The 22,032-nt window shown below is 44.1% G+C and overlaps 1 protein-coding gene across 1 annotated transcript in view; it reads left to right on the forward strand.

Annotated features, from left to right (window-relative positions):
- Positions 1–7,481, forward strand: part of spata17 (spermatogenesis associated 17) — a 28,316-nt gene extending 20,835 nt beyond the window's left edge. Inside the window, exon 10 of the mRNA XM_027014066.3 lies at positions 7,046–7,481. Coding sequence (XP_026869867.3) covers positions 7,046–7,126 — 81 coding nt within the window. The 3' untranslated portion in view covers positions 7,127–7,481. The remainder of the gene's footprint in view (positions 1–7,045) is intronic.
- Positions 7,482–22,032: the final 14,551 nt, after the last annotated feature.

The following is a 22,032-nucleotide window of genomic DNA, read 5'->3' on the forward strand; positions in this document are numbered from 1 at the left end:
CTTTATTTTTCCTTCAACATTTCTTCTTTTGTTTTTTTTCCTCCTTCATCGCTCCATGGAGCTGCTCCCTAACACTGAGCTGTTATTTCCTAAGATTAACATGTCTTAACCCAAACGCAGCGCGTGCTGATTTATCTCAGTTGTAAAGATAAAAGAAAATGATGGGGGAAGGCCTGCGGTGTGTTCGGACACAGAGCAGCGGGAACATTCTTTCCCATGTTTCTATCTGCCTCCATACTTTTTATGGCCGTGCAAGAACGCCAAAGGTTTGCCTGCTGTTTACCGACAGCCGTGACGCTTGACATCTTGCTTGTTGTCTTGCGTATGACCCTAAGTGAGTATGGTGTACGGCAGATGACCACAGTGATGATGGCGGTTAGCGCTGATGCATGGTGACGTCCAGCTGGAGAGGACGATGCAGGCCCTGTAATTAGCACGTTAACACGGGCTCGATAAGGACACTCCTTTGTCAGGCCACGTGCTGCCCTTCGCGTGGCCGGAGCTCGTGTTTTGATGTTTGCATTATCACCACCAGGGCTAACAAATTGAAGCACCAGGGCTAATTACAGCGCCTAATGAAGTGCAGGCAGCAGCCATGCCCAGCCGCAAAAACCTCGCCATCGCCTTGCATTAGTCTTTCATCAATCACGCTTTTAAACCAATGGAGCGCAGTGGTGAAAGCCCTGTGCACCGCCTGGTCCGACATTCTACTCCCCTTTTCTCTCTCTGTTTTTTAATGTTGCTTCAGTAATTGCTTTTTCAAACCTCCCATTCTACCTTCCCCCAAAGACAGACAGACAGACAGACAGACAGACAGACACACACACACACACACACACACACACACACCCTAAGTGTGACTTGAGTAATAGTTCTTTCTTTTTTAATTATTGTGGTAGCAGGCCTGATGGAAACAGGAATATTTGGCCTAAAATTATGCTTTGCTGTTTTCTCTTGTTAATCATCAACAAAATAATGCATCAAAATGCTATGTGTGATGTATGATGCGGGTTTAAATGTGAATTATATTCAGTATGTGCAATAAATACATTTTTTAAAAGTAGCACAACATGCACTAGCACAAAGAGAGGATATGGATATGGCATCCATGTGTACACCATGTACAGATACACACACACACATATCTGACTGGACTACATTAGTGACCAGGAGGCTCCGAGTGGTTCACTATAACTGTTTAATAGGGTGATAAAACATTTCCCGACCCCTTCATTTGCCACGTAATAAACAGTTCTCCTGACGTTCCTCTTACTTTTTATGTTATATGTGTATCAATTAACCCCACGCCATTTCTTCCATTATGTCAGCATTTCCCTTTTATATTGTTCCACATACAAATAATGTTAAATAAATATCATTTGAAATATTATTTTAAAAGGTCTACATTTAATTGAAGGGACTGCCTTTTAAATTTAGCAGAAAACAATGTCATTTTAATAGTTTTATTCACAGATCATTCAATCAATGGCACTGTTTTCAGTTTAGTTTAATGTGAAAATAGGACAGCATTGCAAATATTATTTATCTACGTTAGAGTTTGAAATTAGAGTTCTAAGTTATGGGATAATAATGGAAAGTCTATGGATATATAACCAGTATATAACCAGTGCTCTTTCCCAGTAAGTACAGACATCAAAGATAGCCTCTTCAAAAGCATCTTTGCATTAAGTAAGTGTCAGAGACTGGCCCCTCGCTCCGCTCCACCGAGCTCATGTATTCCTGCCTCTCAGCTTTGCTTTGCCTTACACTCGCCACACCAGCACCAACTCTTAGCCTTCAAACAGCCAGACATGACAACCTTCACATTTCTGTGGTGCAGAGACGGAGTCAGCAAAGAGCTAAATGCTAATGTTTGCGCTGCATATGGGGAGAAGCGCACGGAAATACACACGCATACACACACATTCACACACGAACACCTCCACTAATGTCCAGTCATTGTAATTCTCTTATATGAAGTTGCTGTATGGTTGGGGGAGGGGGGGGCAGATTTGAACTGTGTTGTTCCTGCAGTTGGCTGGCACACATGATCCTGCTTTTGCATGTGCACGTCTTTGCATGGTATTCACCATATCCCCCCACCCCTTATTCCAGGGTTTGATTAAATTAATTAAGGCAGAATAACACTGGGGTTCCAAGGACAGCCGTTTGTGTTGCATTGCCAATAGCTCACTGCAGCCCAGCAGAAACCTCATTTAGGTGACATGCAATGGGATTCTTCAGTAGAGGCAGGGGGGTTACTTTTCCTGAGCAACAGCATGATAGAACAGAATTACATGAAGTACTGCATCATTTTGGCATCATCTGGTAATCGCAGGAATGATTGGATCTGTGTGTGCGTATGTGCATATGAATTTTTTAAGATAATTATGCTATATGCTATGTTATCTTTGAAAAGTAGGATAAAAATCATTATACACTAGGCAGTCTATTATGCGTGTGTGTTAACTGAACTTAGATAATTAGATAATTTGGCACCAAGTTTAGAAGGCCTTTACAAGCAAAATATGTTATTCTTTCATGAAACTCACACGACTGGGCTTTGTTCCCAGTGTTCCAGAGCTGGCCATACTGGTCTCCTCCTTTTCAAAACATTTGCCATGGCGTGGTCCATGGTTCCTCTCATGGCTAATGCAAATTATTGCACCATTTGTGTAGCACTAACACATTCCAGAAGGGCCTAAGCAATAGTTCCCGAGCTGTTTGGTCTCTCCCCGTAATCCTGTTAAGTCTCAGCTGAATATGACAATGAAAAACGAGCTAGATTAAGGACGAGCACCTGCGGGGAGGGTATGCTACCCCTTTAAATTCCAAACCGCAGTTATGGGGGGGGACACGGGGCACCTTCCACTGACGAATGGAAGTGCTAAACCCTGTTGAAAGAGCAGCATTAGAAGCCTCACTTTGATGGGCAGAGCAAGCGGGGGGGCACATGTGCATAGTTAATCCGGGCTGGGTAAATGGTAGCATAAGGAAGAGTTTGTCACTGTTTCCTATTATGGGGCCATTAGTGGATTATGGGTAACATGTACGCAGGGACTGGCCCCTTCACGTTGCTGCAGCCAAGACTCTGATCGCAACTTTTACAATGTTAGCGCTCTCATGAATGTTTGCAGCGTAGGCACGTGGCTTGCTTTTCTTCCATAGTGTTAACTAGTGCAAGCATTTGTTAGTGCACGTGGAGGTTTGTTCCCTGTGTACGTTTATACGCATGCTGGACCTGAGGACCGGTGCAGGTGGAGAGGTGGCCTCTGCAGCATTTGTCAGCACTGTGTTTCTACTGCTGAAGTGCTGAAACATGGACAATGTTTCACGGCTCTTCCTTTCTCAGTAGTATGCCTAAAACAAGTGAAGACAAGTAGAAATCGGATTAGTTAAACTGCACACATTAGAGAGCACTATCTCTATCTGTAATTCTAACATGCAGATCAAGTGCACACGACATACACATCTTCTTTTCTAATCTCATATTATTGACTATACCGACTATAAGTCATATCTGCCCTTTTAATTATACATATTTTTTAATATTCCACTAATAGATATGACACAGACGATTAAAGTGCCCATGTTTGATTTTTTTTGTTGTTGTTTATTTGTTTTGTTTTTTTTATGGCACATGCAGTGAATACCGCATATTTCAGCAAAGCCTTCACTGAGGACATTATGTTTGGTTTTTTGTCTCTGATCCTCTTTCTCCACCTCAGACTGAAGTCCTTTCTTCACAGGAGAAGAAATAAATAAATAAAGATGATGATAAAATAGGACTTTGGTATGTGGTATGCATATTTCATCAAGCATCTGAATAACGCTGAATTATTATGCATTGCCATCTTGGGGTTGGACTGATTACCATATACCATAAAGGGTTTCTCTTTTATCAATCTAGGCCTGATTGTTTTTTTGCCTGTAGATATCCTTTAGCATGCAATTGTCTGCCAGCTCTTGCTCCAGGAAAGCCGAATTTTCAGCAAATATTTGCCTTTCCTTTGGTGCCTGTTCTGAGACAGTCACCATTTTCCATCTGTATTCATTTAAATGCGTGCATAGGACATGCTTTTAATACACACAGGGCATGTTTTTGATGCACACGAGACATGCTTTTGATGCACACATGTGGCTGATACACAACATTCTGAAGTTTTTGAATAACTAAAGCAAAAACATTCTATTTCCCTTTGTTACAATAACATACAGTAAAGCATTTTTACACTGCATTTTGCATGTCAGTCCTATATTAAACAAAAACTCACTTTACTTGCAAAATACTTTCTCATCACATCTTGCAACCTTTTTTACATTATTTTGTTCATGTGAGATTATGTAAATTTCAGCAGGCAGCATTGATAATTTTTCACCCAGCACGTGTTATCCAACATTGTGCGACATATTGAGTTTGCTCTCATTCTCTTCTCAGTCCATAAAAATCAACATAAATACTAAGTGGTCCTAGTGCTCCTGGTTCCTAGTCTAACTTCGCAGCGCAAGGGATAGTGTTTGCTTCAGAAGTAGAGGCAGCCGCGTATGAAAATGTCCTCTGCCATTTCTGCTGGGAATTACGCCATCAAATTCCCTCTAGCTAAAATACCGTAAACTCGTTTCAGCCGGAGCCCGGCTCGATGTCAGGGTGTCGGACTGCGAAAAGTGCCTTGGACACATTAGAACTTGACAGGGTCCCTTCTTGAAATAAGTGAAATTAATGGAGCTCCTTTCATGTCCGACAAGGCCGCGGCACCCCTTTCACGCTGCTTACAGTCAGAGAAAAGTCAATACTTTTTTATTACTCCATGCTGACCTACATTCTGTACTACAAGTGCTTGCCGACTAATTGGTTTCAGAGGGGAGAAAAAAGAACAGCTTCATCCCAAAGAATGTTGAAGCAGATAAATCAATCGCGTCTTGTTTTTCCTTCTTTTCGTTGGTTAAAGCCGAGAAGACATGTGGCAAGTGCGGGGTTAAATGATGGTTCCAGCGAGCGGGAAAGTGTTGAGGCTGGAAGTAAGCAGGTAAGTAGCTGCTGAATGGACACTAATGAGAGGTGCCCAGCCCTGTTCCTGCAAGGCCACAGCAGTGCACGCTTCAGTGTGCTCTCGGCTTCAGTACACTGGACTCAGCTCGTGAAGTGTTTAATATTTACCTGCTCAGTGGAATATAGAGTCCTTAGAGTGTACATCGCCTCCTTCAGTTCCAACCATGCTTACAGGAGTTTATATAGTTCATATGATGTTCGCACACATCATACAAATGACGGTGTCCGGTTCTTTTACTGAGTCAGATGTAGTTCTGACACTGCCTTTTTTTTTTTTTTTACTCCGCATTATGAGAACGTGCTGACGTTCTAGAATATGCTCCGCCTCTTCCTCGAGCTGCCCCTCCGGATCTGCCCGTGCCCCACCCCTGCTCCACCAGAACGGCGGTTCAACATGTTATCATTTTGATTTTAACTCTCTCCCACAAAAACACGGGGCCCCGTATCCTGCCCACTCCAGTGAAGCCAATCGTAATATGATTCATTCCGTCCCATCTTCTTCATGTTCCACCTTAGTGAAACACAAACAGTTTAAGTTTTTACCCTATTTGCGCATCCCCCCACATACACACACTATAAGACTTGCTCTTGCGAGGATTCTAAACGAGCAAACCAGCGTATTTTATGCAGCAGCGTCCACTAGCGCTTCCTCCGCAGTTGTTGGTGTCAGCACTGAGCGCTGTTTACAAGGACGACTCACTGCAGCCTGTCCCGAGGCCCTGACAGACAGATGATTGTCACGGCGGCGGACGCTGACTGACAGAGAGATCACATGCATGCCTGCCAGAAGGGAAATTGTCAATGCCCCAGTCTGTGACATTAGTTTGTCCTTGCTCAACTTCGTCTTTTTTTTAGTTAAAAAAAGAAACAAAATATATAATTAAAGCGTCTCTCTTCACTACCTCCCTTGCTCCTTCTCTCCCCCCCCCCCCCTTTTGAACCTGACTTCACTCCTCACACGTTCTCTTTGTTATCCTGCCGGCGCGCTCAGCCTTAGCTCTCGGAATAGTAAGCAGCGCTGGAGAAAGGTGCCGTGCCATGTTTTAGACCAGGTCTGCCTCTAGGGGGGGTCGGTGAGCATTACCACACACCTAGAGAAAATGAGGAGGCAGGCCTATGAGTACAACAGCAACTAGGCCACTTGCAAAAGGCTGAATCCAGTCCAGCTAAAAATATCTGACGCAGAATTTTTTTTTTTTTTTTTTTTTTTTTTTTTTTTTTTTTTTTTGTGCAGAGCTGCAAGAAAGAGGTCAGGATTTGTGTTGTGCCTCTCACATTCATCATTAACAGGCTGACTGGGCTTGGGAAAAAACTGTTCAAACTATGATGAAGAGGGCATGCTAGTTACAGCAGCGAGTACTTCACTGTTAGCATCACTGCTGGTGAGCCACACAGTGAAGGAAAGTGTGTGTGTGTGTGTGTGTGTGTGTGTGTGTGTGTGTGTGTGTCTGTGTGTGTGTGTGTGTGTGTGTGTGTGTGTGTGTAATTTCAAATGCACAATGCACAACTTTTAAAACCCTAAAAAATGGATGTTACACAACACTGTTACACAACATTCCTATAATTAGTTGTCTTATCGATGTAGTGGTGAGTACATAATCAAACACGTGAAGTTTGCAAATTTGCAAATGACAGACTCTTGCACATTGGAGGCATCCTTAACAAATGCAGAGATTTGGTTTGAAAAATCTCTTTAACTACATGAAAGAAAATGACTGACATGGAAGAGCAGCTACCAGTCCCAACTTTTGTGTGTGTGTGTTTTCTGGCAGTAGGAGCTACACGTTGCAGCATAGTAAATAATTGCTACAGAATATTTAAATCATTACACATTATTGCAATAATTCATTGTTACAGTTGATTATTTATTATACTAAAATTATGTGTGTGTGTGTATGTATGTATGTGTATATATTTATTTATTTATTTATTTTTTAAAAAAACTTTTTTTGTTGTTGTTTTTGTTTTGTTTTGTTTTTTTTCCCCTTTTTGCAGCCTTTCAAGACTGTGTTTACAACCTGCCACGTCTTCGATAAGTTTGGACGGCTATACTCCAGTGCTGGTAAAATTGTCTAACGGAGCAGAAATAAATAAGTTCAGTTACACATTTTTCTGTATAAATTCGTAAATTGATATCAAATGTTTATTTGCCTGTCATTTATTTTTATTCAAGAAAACATGTAATTACAGTCGTAATTACATTTAACAACTTTTTAGTTTTAAGAGGGACGCTTGGTGAAAAGAATGCAGGCTATTATATATAGCCTGTTGCTTTTTCCCCTGCATCCTCATTCCTTTCTGGTTCCATTGTTTCAAGGCTATGGCATACGTTTCAAGCAGAAGATGATCTTAATTTTTTATGTTTTTATGTATATAAAGTCAATTTTAGTGAATAGCATAAATTTTAAATGAATAAAGTACATTTTATTCACCCTGATATAAGTTTTTTTCGTTTTGCCTTCTCAACGTGAATTTGAGACAGTGCCTCAACGGTATCACAAATGGTGGAAATTCTGCTAGCCGTGCGCAGCACTGAATGCTGGGGGATTGTCAGTCATCCATCAGCAGCCATCACCATGCAGTCAGCCACCTGGTTGCATGGGTCCAATTCTTCCCCCTCCCTGAACTGGGGGCTCATTTGAATTGTTTCCCACACAGTGTTTCAACCCCCCAAAAATGTCCTTTAATTCCACTGAGTAGGAAAAAGGTAAAGACGACTGAGCCAGACGTCTCCCACGAAGATTTAATTTGCACATAGAATTCTGAGTGCTTTGTTCTGTTGTGGCGGTGTGTGTGTTTTCGTGTGTGTATGTATCTAAGTGAAGCCTCCTGGCTGACATCACCAACGCCCCCCGAGACAGAAGCAGCAGTAATTTGGAGATGCATGAGCTATCTCTTTGATTGCTCTCAGTCTAAGGTAGTCCATCACTTCACAATAACTCAACTGACTGCCTGACTTCTGCCTCCGAAAATAAAGAAATAAATAAATAGATAGATAGATAGATAGATAGATAGATAGATAGATAGATAGATAGATAGATAGATAGATAGATAGATAGATAGATAGATAGATAGATAGATAGATAGATAGATAGATAGATAGATAGATAGATAAATAAATAAAAACCGCTGCTTTTTCCATCAAGCGATTAGGATAAAAGGCTTCAGCATCTCCTTCCACTCACACCGAGGTTGGACATCCCTCTTGGGCCAGTGAGAAAAAGGCACCTTGCACATGAAATACAGGTGCAACACTTTTTATGTTGTGGCAGAGCAGAGGATTGTGGAAATAGGCTTTTTGGGTTAAATATAATGGCCCATATAATTAGACAAAGTCTTAATCAAGTTGGGTCTCTATTAAAAGAAGCTCATTCTAAAGAGGTAGCCATCTCTGAGGGCATCCTTATTTCCCTCCTAAACTGTTGCTAATTTTATTCTGTAAAAGCTAAAATGTTCAGGCACACCAACCTTTCTGAGAAAACGCAGGAACCCATAGGTATCAAAGGGTCACTTGCCAGAACTTTTTCACCAAAGCAGCCATTCCCAGTCTCCACTAGCAATCAGGACGAGCTTATTCATAACCCAGCCCCCCACGCTGGCTCCCTCGTGCCTTCTCCTAAACGTCGAGGCTGAAGCGCATTGGCACTGCTGCTGTACTCCATATCTGACACAGCCTTCCTGAACCAGTCTCTCCCAGAGACGGCATGAGTGTGAGGCGTGTTCTTCGGAGGGCGTGGAGGCCCGTATGGGAGTTCGGCCAGGGCGGTGTCAGGACGTCCTCTCGCAGGCTGACAGGAGAGAGGAGAACATAAGCGTTCAGATGCCATAATGAGCAGAGACGGGCACTGTGAAGATCAGTCCGAGAAGCAGATCTCCTTTCTCAACATATGGGTGGGAAAGTCCTTGGAGGAGGGTGTTCAAAAGTTTGGAAATGTGTGTGTACAGTGTTATTTTATCCAAATTGCTGTTTTGATAGAGCAGTGGCACATACGTGATGAACAGCTGTCATTCACAAACTCAGCGACCTCGGTGAGAGTGCTGTCAGACTTTCAAACTACACTCAGAGCAACGCAGGGTCAAACTCAGACAGACAGAGCAATTTATGATGGCAGAGCAAAGCTTTGAAAGCATCTGCTTTGTCTAAAAGGGCTGTAACATTTTTTTTCTTAAAACTGACAGTGTTTGAATGACTGGCATTCTATTAACGTGGAACATTCATTTAGTCTTTAGGATAAGACAGTACCAGATGTGAGTACAATTATCTACCAGTAACTAGCTAATGCTAACTTAACTTAACTTTCTGTTTATGTCATTTCTGTGTCCAAAATAGTTTAATGCCTATTCTCGTATTTTTACAACATGGTATTTTGTTGTTTTTCAAGAATGAGCAATTAGCTGAAGAAAATTGAGCGTCTGCATGCAGCTTTGAGCCTATAAGAATGCGGTATCAGTTTGATGATAGTAGTCTGAGAGAACAGCATTGAGTGGTAGTTTATGGTACACAAATAATATTTAATTAATACAATTTAATATAACTTAATTAGTTAATGATGGTACAACAGGCTCTTGAATGAACTGAAAATATATTTCAATTTGACCAAATTGTTGATTAATGAACATTTGCACCAGAAGTGTGTACAGAAATGGCAGTTACTGTTAAGTGTGGCTTTAGCAGGTTTTCCATATTTCACATTTCCCAGTGTCTCTTGATCCAAGCACACTCAGGGTGGGCGCCCAGTTCATTACTAGGCTGTGTGCCTTAGCATAGATCATTATTTCTGTTCCAATTGCATTCATCTGGGAAAAGTTGACCCCATATATTTCCATGATGAAAACTACCCAGAACTCTGGATGCATGACATCTTCACTCACCATGCAGTAGTTAAGGGGTGAACACCCCCAGACCTCTGTGGTCTCTCTAGGACAGTAAAAGCTTGCCCTCGGGTTACCGGGCTTCCTGAAAAGGGCCATGTGAGAACTGCTGATCTTGTGGGTCAGTGCAGTGCTACAGGTCAGAGTGATCAGTCAGCCTGTCAGTCAGTGAGCAGAGAGGGTCCGGACATGGAGTGTGGGGGGTCCTCCTCTTTTTCCAAAGCCCGGCCAGCAGCTTCGGTGAGTGGGGAGAGGAGGTTGGTCGGAGGGCTGACAGTGAAGTGATGGGCTGTCTGAGCTCACTGCTGTGCCACAGCAGGACATGTCAGAGGAGTTGGCTGGCCTCCTACCTGTCTCTCTGCCCTGTCCATCTTTAATGCCTCTGGAAAGGCTAGAGGCACTCTCCCTCTCTCCCTCCCTCTCTCTCTCCCCTCTCCCTCTCCCCATTCTCTCTCTATCTCCCTTCTCTCTCTCTCTCTCTCCCTCTCCCCCACTCTCTCGCTCTCTCTCTCTCCCTTCTCTCTCTCTCTCCCCTCTCTCTCCCTCTCTCTCACACTGCATGTAATTAGACTGCAAAGGAAATGTGGTAAAGATACAGCAGCTGCATTAAACTCAAATCTCAGTTGAGCATTGTGCACTTGACATTACACACACACGCACGCACACACACACACACACGCACACACACACACGCACGCGCACACACACACGCACGCACACACACACACACGCATGCACGCACACACACGCGCACACACACACACACACACACACACACATACAGGCGGTATGAGACAAGGTGCAGCTTCAAAATAAGTTCTAGTTTTCGTATGAGTGCATGAGTGGATATGCAGAAGGCTGTGGGAGGCTCCTGTGGAGACAAAGCTAGAGCGATGAGTTGTTCATGTCCATCCTCTCACTCTGTAGCACGCTAGCACAGCCTGCTAACACTGCGGCTCGGACAGGGCCGCTGCTGCCATGCTAGCCTGAGCGCACACGCTGTGCTGAAACTGAAACATTTTTCATTTCACAATAAAGCTCACATTAATTTATCTGAAGGCAGCCAATACTTTTCATTCACAGCCAATACGTTTCCTCATCATCTTCATTCTGTCTTTTCTTCCATCTGTAGATATAGCTCCGTACCCACTTCATGAAAATTCCCCTCATTTAAAATGATTTGTAGTTTTAAACAGAACGGATGTGAAATCTCCTCCATCGTCCCATAAGTGGAGGCTGAACTTTGCGTGGCGCTTAATGGCCTCGTGCGAGTGCTGTTTGAGGTGTGTGAAACAGTGTGAACGTGCGTCAGGCAGGTCCCAGCCAGATGCCAGACCAGATGTGTCGCCCAGCTCACTTGGGTGATTCCATAATTACATTTCACATGCAGATCTGAGCAGGCACTTTCTATCACTGATGCCTTACCCTAACTAATTCCTGATTTCGTGACAGTTTGGGATGAAGAACCCCATTTTACTGACCATTGTTGGTGCTATATACTACAAAAGGCATAACTCTACAGCCCTCTTTCTGGGTTTTGTTCATCTGTCTGCTTCATATGGCATTGCGCCGACACTTAAATTATGAGGGGACAGGAGATCACAGTTGTGCAGGTTTTTGTGTGTCCTTCAGCACCAAAACTGGAGAACAGTACCATTCATCTGTTCTATATGAAGTGCAGTGTAATGCTACCACGAAGTTGCTTTTATACTGTGGCTCTCAAACAGTCACACACACACAAAAAAAACAACAAAAAAAAACACCTTTGTTTTCGACTTTGATCAAGACTTTGATCTAAAACACAAACATCAGAATGCCAAATCAGGTGATGAATGAAATCCAACGGCCAAGACAATGATGAATACCAATCAGAAGAGGTATGGACAAGCATTTGTTCAGTGTACTGCATCATAAACAGACAGGTGTCCAACTTAAACACATGTATTGGCAGGTGTGTACCACTGCCACTGCTCGGCAGCCTGAGTGACAGTGCATTATTGATAGACAGGATCCACTGACATGTCTTCAAACACACACACACACACACACACACGCGCGCGCACACACACACACTCACAGAAAAGCTTTTATCTTCTTTTCCTTTTATTTTCAAGGTTCACAGAGCATTGCGCCATCCACAGAATTTCACATAAAACAATAGACAGAAATAGCGGATCTAATAAAAACTAATCTGATTAACGCATGGTATGTTTCTCTCTAGTACCCTTAATGACAGCTCCAATATTTCTGGTGGTCAGGAGGTTTCAACTGGCTGGAAGAGCCAGTCTGACAGAACAGAAAATGGAGATGCCGATAACGGCTGGTGGAAGAGGGTGTCAGCTGCCGCCCCTCCGGAGTGACCTCGGCCCTGGCGGCCGCCCCGGGCGCTGGCAAGGTGGACAGGTACAGCTCAGCGTGCAGGTCTGTGCCCCTGCCTGGCTCGGCTCACGGAATCAATCAGCCCACCTGTCAAAGGCTAACCCTCGCAGACGGGCCAGGGCAGAGCACGGCACAGGGTGCCACTCCCACGGGGAGTCCAGCGCAGAGAGCCAGCATCGGGCTGTGCCCCTCTCTCTCTCTCGGTTTGCTCCTCACTGAGATCCTGCTTCACATTCTTTCCCTCTCCCTCACTCACTGCTTATGAACGTGTGTGGTAGGTGCTCTATACTCAGATCAAGGCTAATTCTAGACCGGAACGTTCCTTAGTTAGGGTTCTGCATGCAAAATACTTTGGTGGCAAGCTCTCAGCTTAATGTGTACCCTTTAGATATGCATTTTATGATATGAAGGTCCATAGTTATACAAATCACTATTGCATTTGGATGCTAATAACAGAAGCTGCAAAAGGCTAATACATCAAAACATTGCATTGTTTTCCATAAAGTCAAGACAACACCTTGGAAAAATTCACACATTATGACCTCTGACAGTGGACAAAGGATCCACTATGGCCTTTTTTTGAGGATTTCCTCAAGCTGCGTTCTCCTGCTAAGAGTAGGATGAGCTTCCTGCTCTTGCTCCTCACACATACATGCACACTCACACACACACACACATGCACAAACATAAACATATGCATGCACTGACACAGCCTGCCTAAGTCTGAATCTTGCATCACCTCAAGAAACTTGTAGCTAATTTCATTTCTTTCTTTCTTTTTTGCATGTGGGTGTGTGGGTGTGTGGGTGTGTGTGGGGGGGGGGGGGGGGGGTGAGGATGTAAATGAGTGCAGACAGCTGGTGCCTTCCTGGTGGCGAGGAGTGATGGAAGGCCCGGAGGCCTCACTCATCAGCCCCTCGTCCTGCTGCCTCCTCCTTTCAGACAGAAGCCCACCAGGGAGAAGGCGGGGAGGCTGCTCCAGCAGCGGGACCAGATGGTCCGCGAGGTAAAAACGCGCCTCATTCGGTTAGCGCGATGCTATCGCTCACCTGGGCGACGGTGCTAATGCCTGCGCGGCCCACGGGCGTGCGGAGGGTTCGAGAGGCGAGCCCGCTTCAACGCCGCCCGCGCGAAGAGAGATCAGCCTTCCGGTCTGCTTTGCTCGCGCACACATGATGCCTGACTTCACAGGATGGCTGCTACCTTCTGTTGCATGGCCGGACTCCATTTATTTAGCTCTGTGTGTGCAGACTCCATGTCTTGGCTCCTTGTTAAGGTATTAGGATGTGAGCGCGTGATGCAGCTCTTCAGTAACTAAGGTTTGGTTTTGATGTGGTTCCACCAGCACACTCAGGCTGAGCAGCTGACTCCCAGTCTCCTATACAAACAGAAAATGCTTCCTTCAGAAGGCTACATTATCTCACTACTACCTTCCATCATGTCCTCTGGTCATTGTTCTCATCCGTTAAGCCGTTTACAGTGCTTCTCATGTCAGGTTACCTCCACTCTCCTTTCACAACTTGAATCCTGCCAGTTCAGCTGTTGACTTGCTACTGTTTAGACAGATATGACTGCACGATGAGTGTCCCTACATATACATGAGCAAACATTTGTAAAAAAAAAAAAAAAATGTCTTTCTAGGAACAATGACAGAGCTCAGCTTCAGATTACTGAGGCAGGAGTAGCATTCTACACAACTGCCAAATTAGGCTGATCATACAAACGTGACTATGTGTCAGGTCTGAATAATATGAATTCTAGTCAGGTTACAGGACATCCATGCTCACATGGTCAGTGGCCATTGTCATTATAAAAAAAAGGTTTTAGACACCAAATTATCTATTACCCTTATAGAAAAGGACCTCAGGAGAAATTAACTATGCCTAGATATAGTAATAAAATGTCAGCTAGATGACCTTGTCTAGAAAAGATATGACCAGCATTCTGAATCATATCAAAAGCCCTGAGGGATAGATTGTGTCTACATCTATTTGGCCTTTGACCAATAAGTAATTAACATATTTCTATTTTTCAACATTTATTTTTTGAGTGAAATTGAAGGATGTCTCTGGACCATCTCTAACCCAAGATAAGACTGGGCGCTGCTGTCAGGTATCACACAGCAGTGAGGTGAAAGGTCATCCCCACGGCACCCGTCCACCGACCTGCCACTGAGAGAGTTGTCAAGTCGTCTTGTGAGCTGCATTCTCTCTCGCTCTCTCTCTTTCCACTGCTTGACATCTGCCAGCTAGCCTAGAACTCCCAAGCCTCCCCCCCTGCAAACAAGGCTCCATTTACAAACACAGTCCCCTGTCCGCTTCTCCAGCTCATCAACATTTAGATATAGTCATCATTTACTGGGCCAGGGCCTGTCAGCTAACATATGGATGTCAGGCACAGTCTCTGGCAGACAGGGAGAGTGAGAGGGAGGGAACAACGGAGAGACGGGTCAACTGCATTAGACGTGGAAGAGGGGGAGAAGTCAGAAATAAACAGAAGAAAGGGAGAAGTACTGCACAAAATATTGTGGGCAGCGCACAGGGAGGGGGTGTGTGAGTGTGTTTGACAGAGAGAGAGAGAGAGACAGAGAGAGACAGAGAGAGACAGAGAGAGAGAGAGAGAGAGAGAGACAGAGAGAGAGAGAGAGACAAGAGAGACAGAGAGAGAGAGACAGAGAGAGAGAGAGAGAGAGAGAGAGAGACAGAGAGAGAGAGAGAGAGAGAGACAGAGAGAGAGAGAGAGAGACAGAGAGAGAGAGAGAGAGAGAGAGACAGAGAGAGACAGAGAGAGAGACAAGAGAGACAGAGAGAGAGAGAGAGAGAGACAGAGAGAGACAGAGAGAGAGAGAGAGACAAGAGAGACAGAGAGAGAGAGACAGAGAGAGAGAGAGACAGAGAGAGAGAGAGAGAGAGAGAGACAGAGAGAGAGAGAGACAGAGAGAGAGAGAGAGAAAGAGAGAGAGAGAGAGACAGAGAGAGAGAGAGACAGAGAGAGAGAGAGAGACAAGAGAGACAGAGAGAGAGAGACAGAGAGAGAGAGAGAGAGAGACAGAGAGAGAGAGAGAGAGAGAGAGACAGAGAGAGAGAGAGAGAGACAGAGAGAGAGAGAGAGAGAGAGAGAGAGAGAGAGAGAGAGAGAGAGATTCAGGCAGAGTGGATTAGCCCTGAGATTCACAAGAGTGCTGCCACAGGACCCCAGCAGCCTCCTGATCTATCAAAAACTGATGGAAAGACACAGTTCAATTTGTCCCACTTTCATAAAAGATAATTAAGCTGTCAGTCTCCACACTCCAACAACTTCATTAGATTGGAAGTGGAGCACAGGCTGATGTAAGGGGGAGCGGGGCGGGACGGGTCCCAGTTCGGAACCCCTCAAGCACTTCCCTCACTTCCATATCCTCCCCTCCACTAAGTACATGTCAAAATATCGATGGAACACAGACATGTGTTTGCAATAAACACAAGTGACATCTCACAGTAATGGCTTATGTTAAATAGTGCATGTTTCCGGAAGAGGGAGCTTGACACCGTTTAGCATAACATGGAAACGCATGAAAAAAATTAGAGAGGGGGAACACAAATCAATTTCGTACCACTGAACCATGGAGTGGTCTGGAAAAGACCTTTTGCTTAAAATAATGCAACACTATCTTAAATTGAGGTTAGGGGGTCAGCCTGTTGTCACTGCTCTATAATCATGCCAGAATGAAATTTCATATGCAGAAATCGTTCAAGAACGAGCTCATCATAGAAGGTCGATTATAGCCAAGAATTCCACTGAGGGGCATGACACACAGCCTTCTGACCCAGAAGAGAGCCGGACCTCACAGGGCTACGAGCCCCACAGGTCATTACCCGCTGAACTCTTTCCACAGTCTCCCACCTCCGAGATTAACACAGAAATCTAAACTTTAAAGGCGTATGAAAGGGGGACAAAACGTGCTACACATCCTCTATTATCTAATCACTAAAGCATGAAAGCCCAGAGTACATCAGGACTGAAAAGCCATGAAAATTGTATTATGACATATTAAGCAATCGCTAGTGGCATTCCGACGTCTGCACGAGGTGTAAATTGCGCATAGTCTGCATGTATGGCATGTGCTAACGGCCTTACTAAATCGGGCACTTACAGTGAACTTTTCAAAATAGCACACAATTAATGAGCACATTAAGCTCGTCGGTTCCAACAGATGCAGCCCTCATAATTACCAGGGGAGATGGCACGATCCGCTGTTAGTGAGCGTGCGGTCTGTCTCTTTCAAATGCACATGCCCACACGTTCATGAGTTTATGTGGATAACTGGGCCAGGTGCGAGACCCCTCATTTGGTGTCCAGAGTTTTATGACCCAAGCTGACCAGCACGGAGTCCAAACGGCTGACCCTAGTCCCGCTAGGAGGTCCCTCTGATGGGATGAATATTCAAATGCTTCCCCATCTCTCTGGCTGAAGGTGAAGGGGGCTTGTCGAAGACATCTCCTCCAACAGATGGACCACAAGGGCCCATCTGCTGGTGAGGCAAGTAAACGCTCAATGATGCGTCGCAAAATGATTTAGCTTTCAAGGATGCTCGGTAAGTAGTTAGCGATGATGGTGGCAGCACCACCGCATGCAAACACTCTATTTTAGATATGATCTATTACCTCCATAAACGAGGGGGCCTTTCTTAAAGGGCCAGCGCCCTAATTGTGCAGCTTCATTCGCATTCAGCATGAGAATCAAAATCAAATTGTCATTCAAAAGCCCACTGCTTTCTCTTTCATAAATGTCTTCAAAGTTATCAGTTCTCCACACACAACTGTGGGTCTGCTTTACCCACTGAGCAGAGCATTATATGATGAACAATTGTCATATGATCATGCTCATTTGGATCAACTGATTTTTATCAGTAGATGGCTTAAAGAGAAAAATAATTGTATCTTTGAATATTTCCTAGTGTAGTTTCATAGTCCAGGGACTGAAGATGTCTGAATAATATAGTCATACTGGCTCCTATCCAAAGAGTTTATTATCATAATAATTTGCTTATGAAGTGCACCCTTGTTTTCTTCAAATAAAGTCATAATTAGATATTTAGCATTGGTACCTTGAAATATTATCTAATATAATATTTTTGGACTGGGATTTTTTGGAATCTCTTCTCCCACTGAGAGACAGAGAATGACTATTGCACTAGTGAATTTACCAAGTGGTACTCTGGTTGAATGTTTCATTCAGAGTAACTCGACAATACTAGGCTTATTTGAATACTTACCCATCACACGTTCACTTTACTTCTATGATATTCTTATTTCTGTGTCATAAATTAGCAATTGTCTCAGCAGTTGTTTATAGCTCTGCCAAGGCCCATAAAGACAGGAGGAAGCATGCACATGCATACACCTCTGACGTCAGCTCACATCGGTGAGATAATAGGCCACTTCACGCAAAGCCATTCATACTGAGCAACGCATCAGCGCAAGAAGTGAATGAATGATGAATGAAGCATGTTTGCGATTACATAATCATTACATCGTTCAAGTTGGCCACCTCCCAAAGCTTTGGGTTTAATTCTTCTCTTGGTAGTGCTTTCATCTACTAATTTATCCTTGTGTATATATTGCATGAATAGTGCAACGTGTGTCCTCGTCTCCTGTGTCCTGTTTACAACTGCCTTTGTAAAACAACAAGGAAGAGGGGTGCGCGCGTGTCCGCTGGGTGATCATTTGCAGTTAAAGTTCTTGCAAAGAGAAAAAGCAGGAGGGCAAGTGGCTCAAGGGCACATTTGGGCAAAACTAATGATAAGATGTAAATGGACAAATTTTCTGATCTGAAGAAAGAGGCATCAACCCCCTTAGTGCACCATCGTGTTGATGGAGTGCAGAATCTCATTACGTATCTAATACAATAACTGCCGTGTCGATCCAGAGGGGCGGTAAAACCAGATTAGTCTTATTACTTTATTACGCCCTGCACGGCACGGCTCAGAGTGGACAATTGCATTAGACAACAGATGAGATCACGGTGAGAGAGCGTTTCTCCTCCCTCGCAAGCGTTTAATTGATTCCACATGAAATTACCAGGGACAGATTTGGGATCCCTAGTGTCGCTATTTAGTAAATTCTGACTTCTTTTGCCATCTCAAGTGGGTGGGGTCTTTCTGGGCTGGGGAAGAGGAGGTGGAAGTAGTGATTGTAGCAGTGGTCAGGACAATGGGGAGAGAAAGTTTGTCATTATCTGAGAGAATGGAAGGGGTTGGGGTTAATGACTATGACCTCTGTTGTGCAGTTGCTTTGTGTCGTGTTATTTGGCTTTGCACCCTGATTCTCATTACAGAGCACCTCACCGCATAACCTTCTGAGCTTCTTATATATTCCATTCAGGACCATGTGTGCAGTCAAAAAGTTTGAGAACTTCTGTTTCTGTTGTTGGATTAGCTGGATCTGGATTATCTGGATATGGATTAGCTGGATCCGCAACATTACCAGGCGCGCACCCCTTAATGATTAAGGGGTGAGAATTTAGAAGGAACTAAACTGTAAAAATCATCTTAATTCTCTTCCTAAACTTGAGAAATAGTTTAGTCCTTTATAGTCACTCTGACATTACATGTTTCATTACAAAATCCAACGCATACAGAACAATAACAACATAACAAACTGGCTAATTACTTAGTGGTTACATAATACAAATCTCGACTAAAGGCCTACTTGCAGTAAACCCCCTGCGCTATATCCATGTGTACTGAATGATTCTGTAAGCTAAAATATTAACCCTTCCCTTGTCATAGAGATGCATTCATTAAGAATTTTAGGGTTTTTTTTAAAAATAAATAAATAAATAAACAGATGAGAAACTTTTGTCACACTTGGTTCCAAACAACCTCATTGTTAGCTTGCCAGTGAAAACAGATTTCATTAAATAAACTGCCATAGCTAACCCTTATGTCTCTCTTTGTGTAAAACATTTAAATTTAGCATGTGATGCTATCTGATGGGATCATTAATCTGACAGGGGGGTAAGGAAGGTCTCTGTATAAGTGTTACGTTTTCGAGAGAGCTTAAGTGCTAAGATCTTTTGAGAGATCAGCAAGCAGCACATCACAGTGTGCTATGCTGTAAAAATGATAGCAAAACACGTGCACATGCATGTAGCCAGGTAGCATGGCTGCACAGCCTGAACAACACGGGAGAAACTTGAATTACAAATATCAAATGCAGCATTATTTTTTTAAGTGCCATAGCCAGAGATTGCTTCAAGTCCATCTCACTGGCACTAATTCCTTCACTAATTCTTCCACAAGACTTCCCTAAATGTAACTGACAAAAAAAGCAATAAGTAATCTACAGCTTAAGGGACAACAGGATTTCTATACAACTGTGTACACTTCATTTCTGTTAGGCCTCAGTCATGTCAGATAAGGGAGACAAAACAACCACAGAACGAGTGATGAAGTGTGATTTCTTTCACGGCCCATATATCTGTCAGAGCTCCATCAGCTGTCAGCAGCTGGTGACGATATCGCTTGTGACATCTCACCTTGACCACTGCTACCGCAGTGTGCTTTTCCAGCCTAGCGTTAGCCAGGCTGATGCCCTGCTGGCAGAACCGCCATGCCACTTATCGTGACCTTGCTCTGCCACACCTCCACCCTCACAGCCCGCCCCAAGCGTGAGCCTTGGAGGGACCGGGCCCCCGCCGCTGGCCCGGCCACTCACGCCAGCCTGGCACTTTGAGGATGCTGCGTGTCAGTCAGTGACGAGTCGTGGCAGCTCGCTGCACACGGGCGCGGCGCTGAGAGCTAGCCAAGACCGGCCACAAAGCAGGCGATGGCTGTCACTTCCCTTCTTTTCGTTTTCAGGTTCAATTTCAATCACCTCCGCGCTGCGTTTTTTTTAATGGAATGGCAGCCAAGTCTTACAGTCTGGGGTCCTTTAAGTTCCACAGATTAATTAATAATCAAAGCAATTTCACATAGAAATCATAAAGAATTCAGTGTCTTACATTTTCCTGAGTGACCCTTTCTCTTGCATCCCCAGTCCCCTGAAAGAAAAAGTAGTCCATGCCCTATCCATTACTCCTGTTTCTGAAAGTCAAGACAAGTCAGCACCAATTCACCTCACTAAAATGTCATGACTATACACCACATTCTCTCACTATTCATACTTTAGTCCTTTCAAAATTCAGCTCCGTAAGCTGCTGAAATTCATGAGACTTTGTGGGGCAAGGCCGTTCCAGTGAGCGAGGGCCGCTGTAGCAAAGGTCAGCGGACTAATGGTGTTAGCTCTGCCTCCGCCAGGCTTATAGCTGCCCTGCTCACAGCTCCACACCTGTCACTTCTCAGCCGGATGCCTCACAGCCATTCCGGGTAATTGACCAGTACCTCCTTGTCATGGAAGGCTCTGAGAATCTCTCTGAGGTGGCCGCGTTCGCGTCTCAGCTCCCCGCACGCTTCTGCCCACTTTCTTCTCCACTTATTTGATCATGTTTATGCTGACTTTCCCTTTCTTCTGATGAATAGAGTTATTGGGCTGTACAAAAGTCAAAGGGGTCAAAATGTCGTGACATTCAACACATAGATGTTCAGCAAAGTTGCTCAGACGTTTCCTAATTGGTTTTACTGATAATGGCCTAGACATAACATACCATAAACATGCACCTTAAACATGCCCATAAAATTGTCTGTTCATTGGTGAGTCACGTATCCATTAGATCTATTGAGAAGAGCCAGTACTATTTGACAGTCAAGCTATTTTCCTGCTATGTAGCCTTCCTTTTGCAAATCGACAGTAGAGGCATTCTGTCTTTTTCACAAAGTCTGACTGAATGTTGGTGGAAACTGATATCATATAAATTTCTCCTAAAACCCAAAGACACATTTGCATTTGTGCATGTAAACAGCTCTGGTTCACCATTGAAGTGGCAGCCTGACAAGCTGCAGAAGAGGGATGGTGATGCTTTAAAACTAAAGTTGGAAGGCGCTTTGGACAAGGCGAGGAGAGGAAGAGTAATTCGAATGGTTGCGCTAATGACCAGAGGCGGAACAGCACAGCAGTCGTTTCACTGATACGATGGCAGGTCATCGCGACAGATGTTCCCAACATATGTGGAGAATTAATTACCCACTAGTAAACAAAATCTGTGATGCAGAGAGTCGTTTTGTCCAAATTTCTTTCGTTTCGCTGTTATTAGGGGCATAATTTTTCTTGATCAGCCAGACCCAGTTGAACGTGAGAGACCAGTAATGGGCCGAACTGAAGAGCTGCGCGAGGCGCAGAAGGGTGTTTAATTGGCAGAGCTGATTGTCAGCCTGCACAACGCGAAAGCCCTTGATTTTCTAATTGGTTGATTGAAGCCCAGGAGTCCCAGACCACTCTCCCCACTCCCCCCCCGGCTGGACTGCGGGGTATGTTTTTGCAGAGAAGAGAAACTTTGGCAGGGGAAGAACATCCAGTGGTGAGCTCGCTCGAGTAGAGTGAGTGAGGCAAAGCCAGCTGAACGGAAAGAGACTATGAGCCGGTTAGTCAGGCAGACCTCACGTACAAGTGTAGTTAAGTAGTATGTCTCCTGAACAGATATTACACTGAACTAAGGACAATTAAGTAGCCTATTTCATTTATTCAGCAGATTTCTTAATGTCATTACATTTGGTGGTGTAATGCGATAGAGACAGGCCCGACTCAATAGAAAGATGGAGACATCCATTAACCGAGCAAGCTGAATCTCAAGAAGCTAAAATGAAAATCAATTCA

This window comes from Electrophorus electricus, chromosome 10, assembly GCF_041902795.1.
Source record: "Electrophorus electricus isolate QZ-2024a chromosome 10, ASM4190279v1, whole genome shotgun sequence".
Taxonomy (NCBI): Eukaryota; Metazoa; Chordata; class Actinopteri; order Gymnotiformes; family Gymnotidae; genus Electrophorus; species Electrophorus electricus.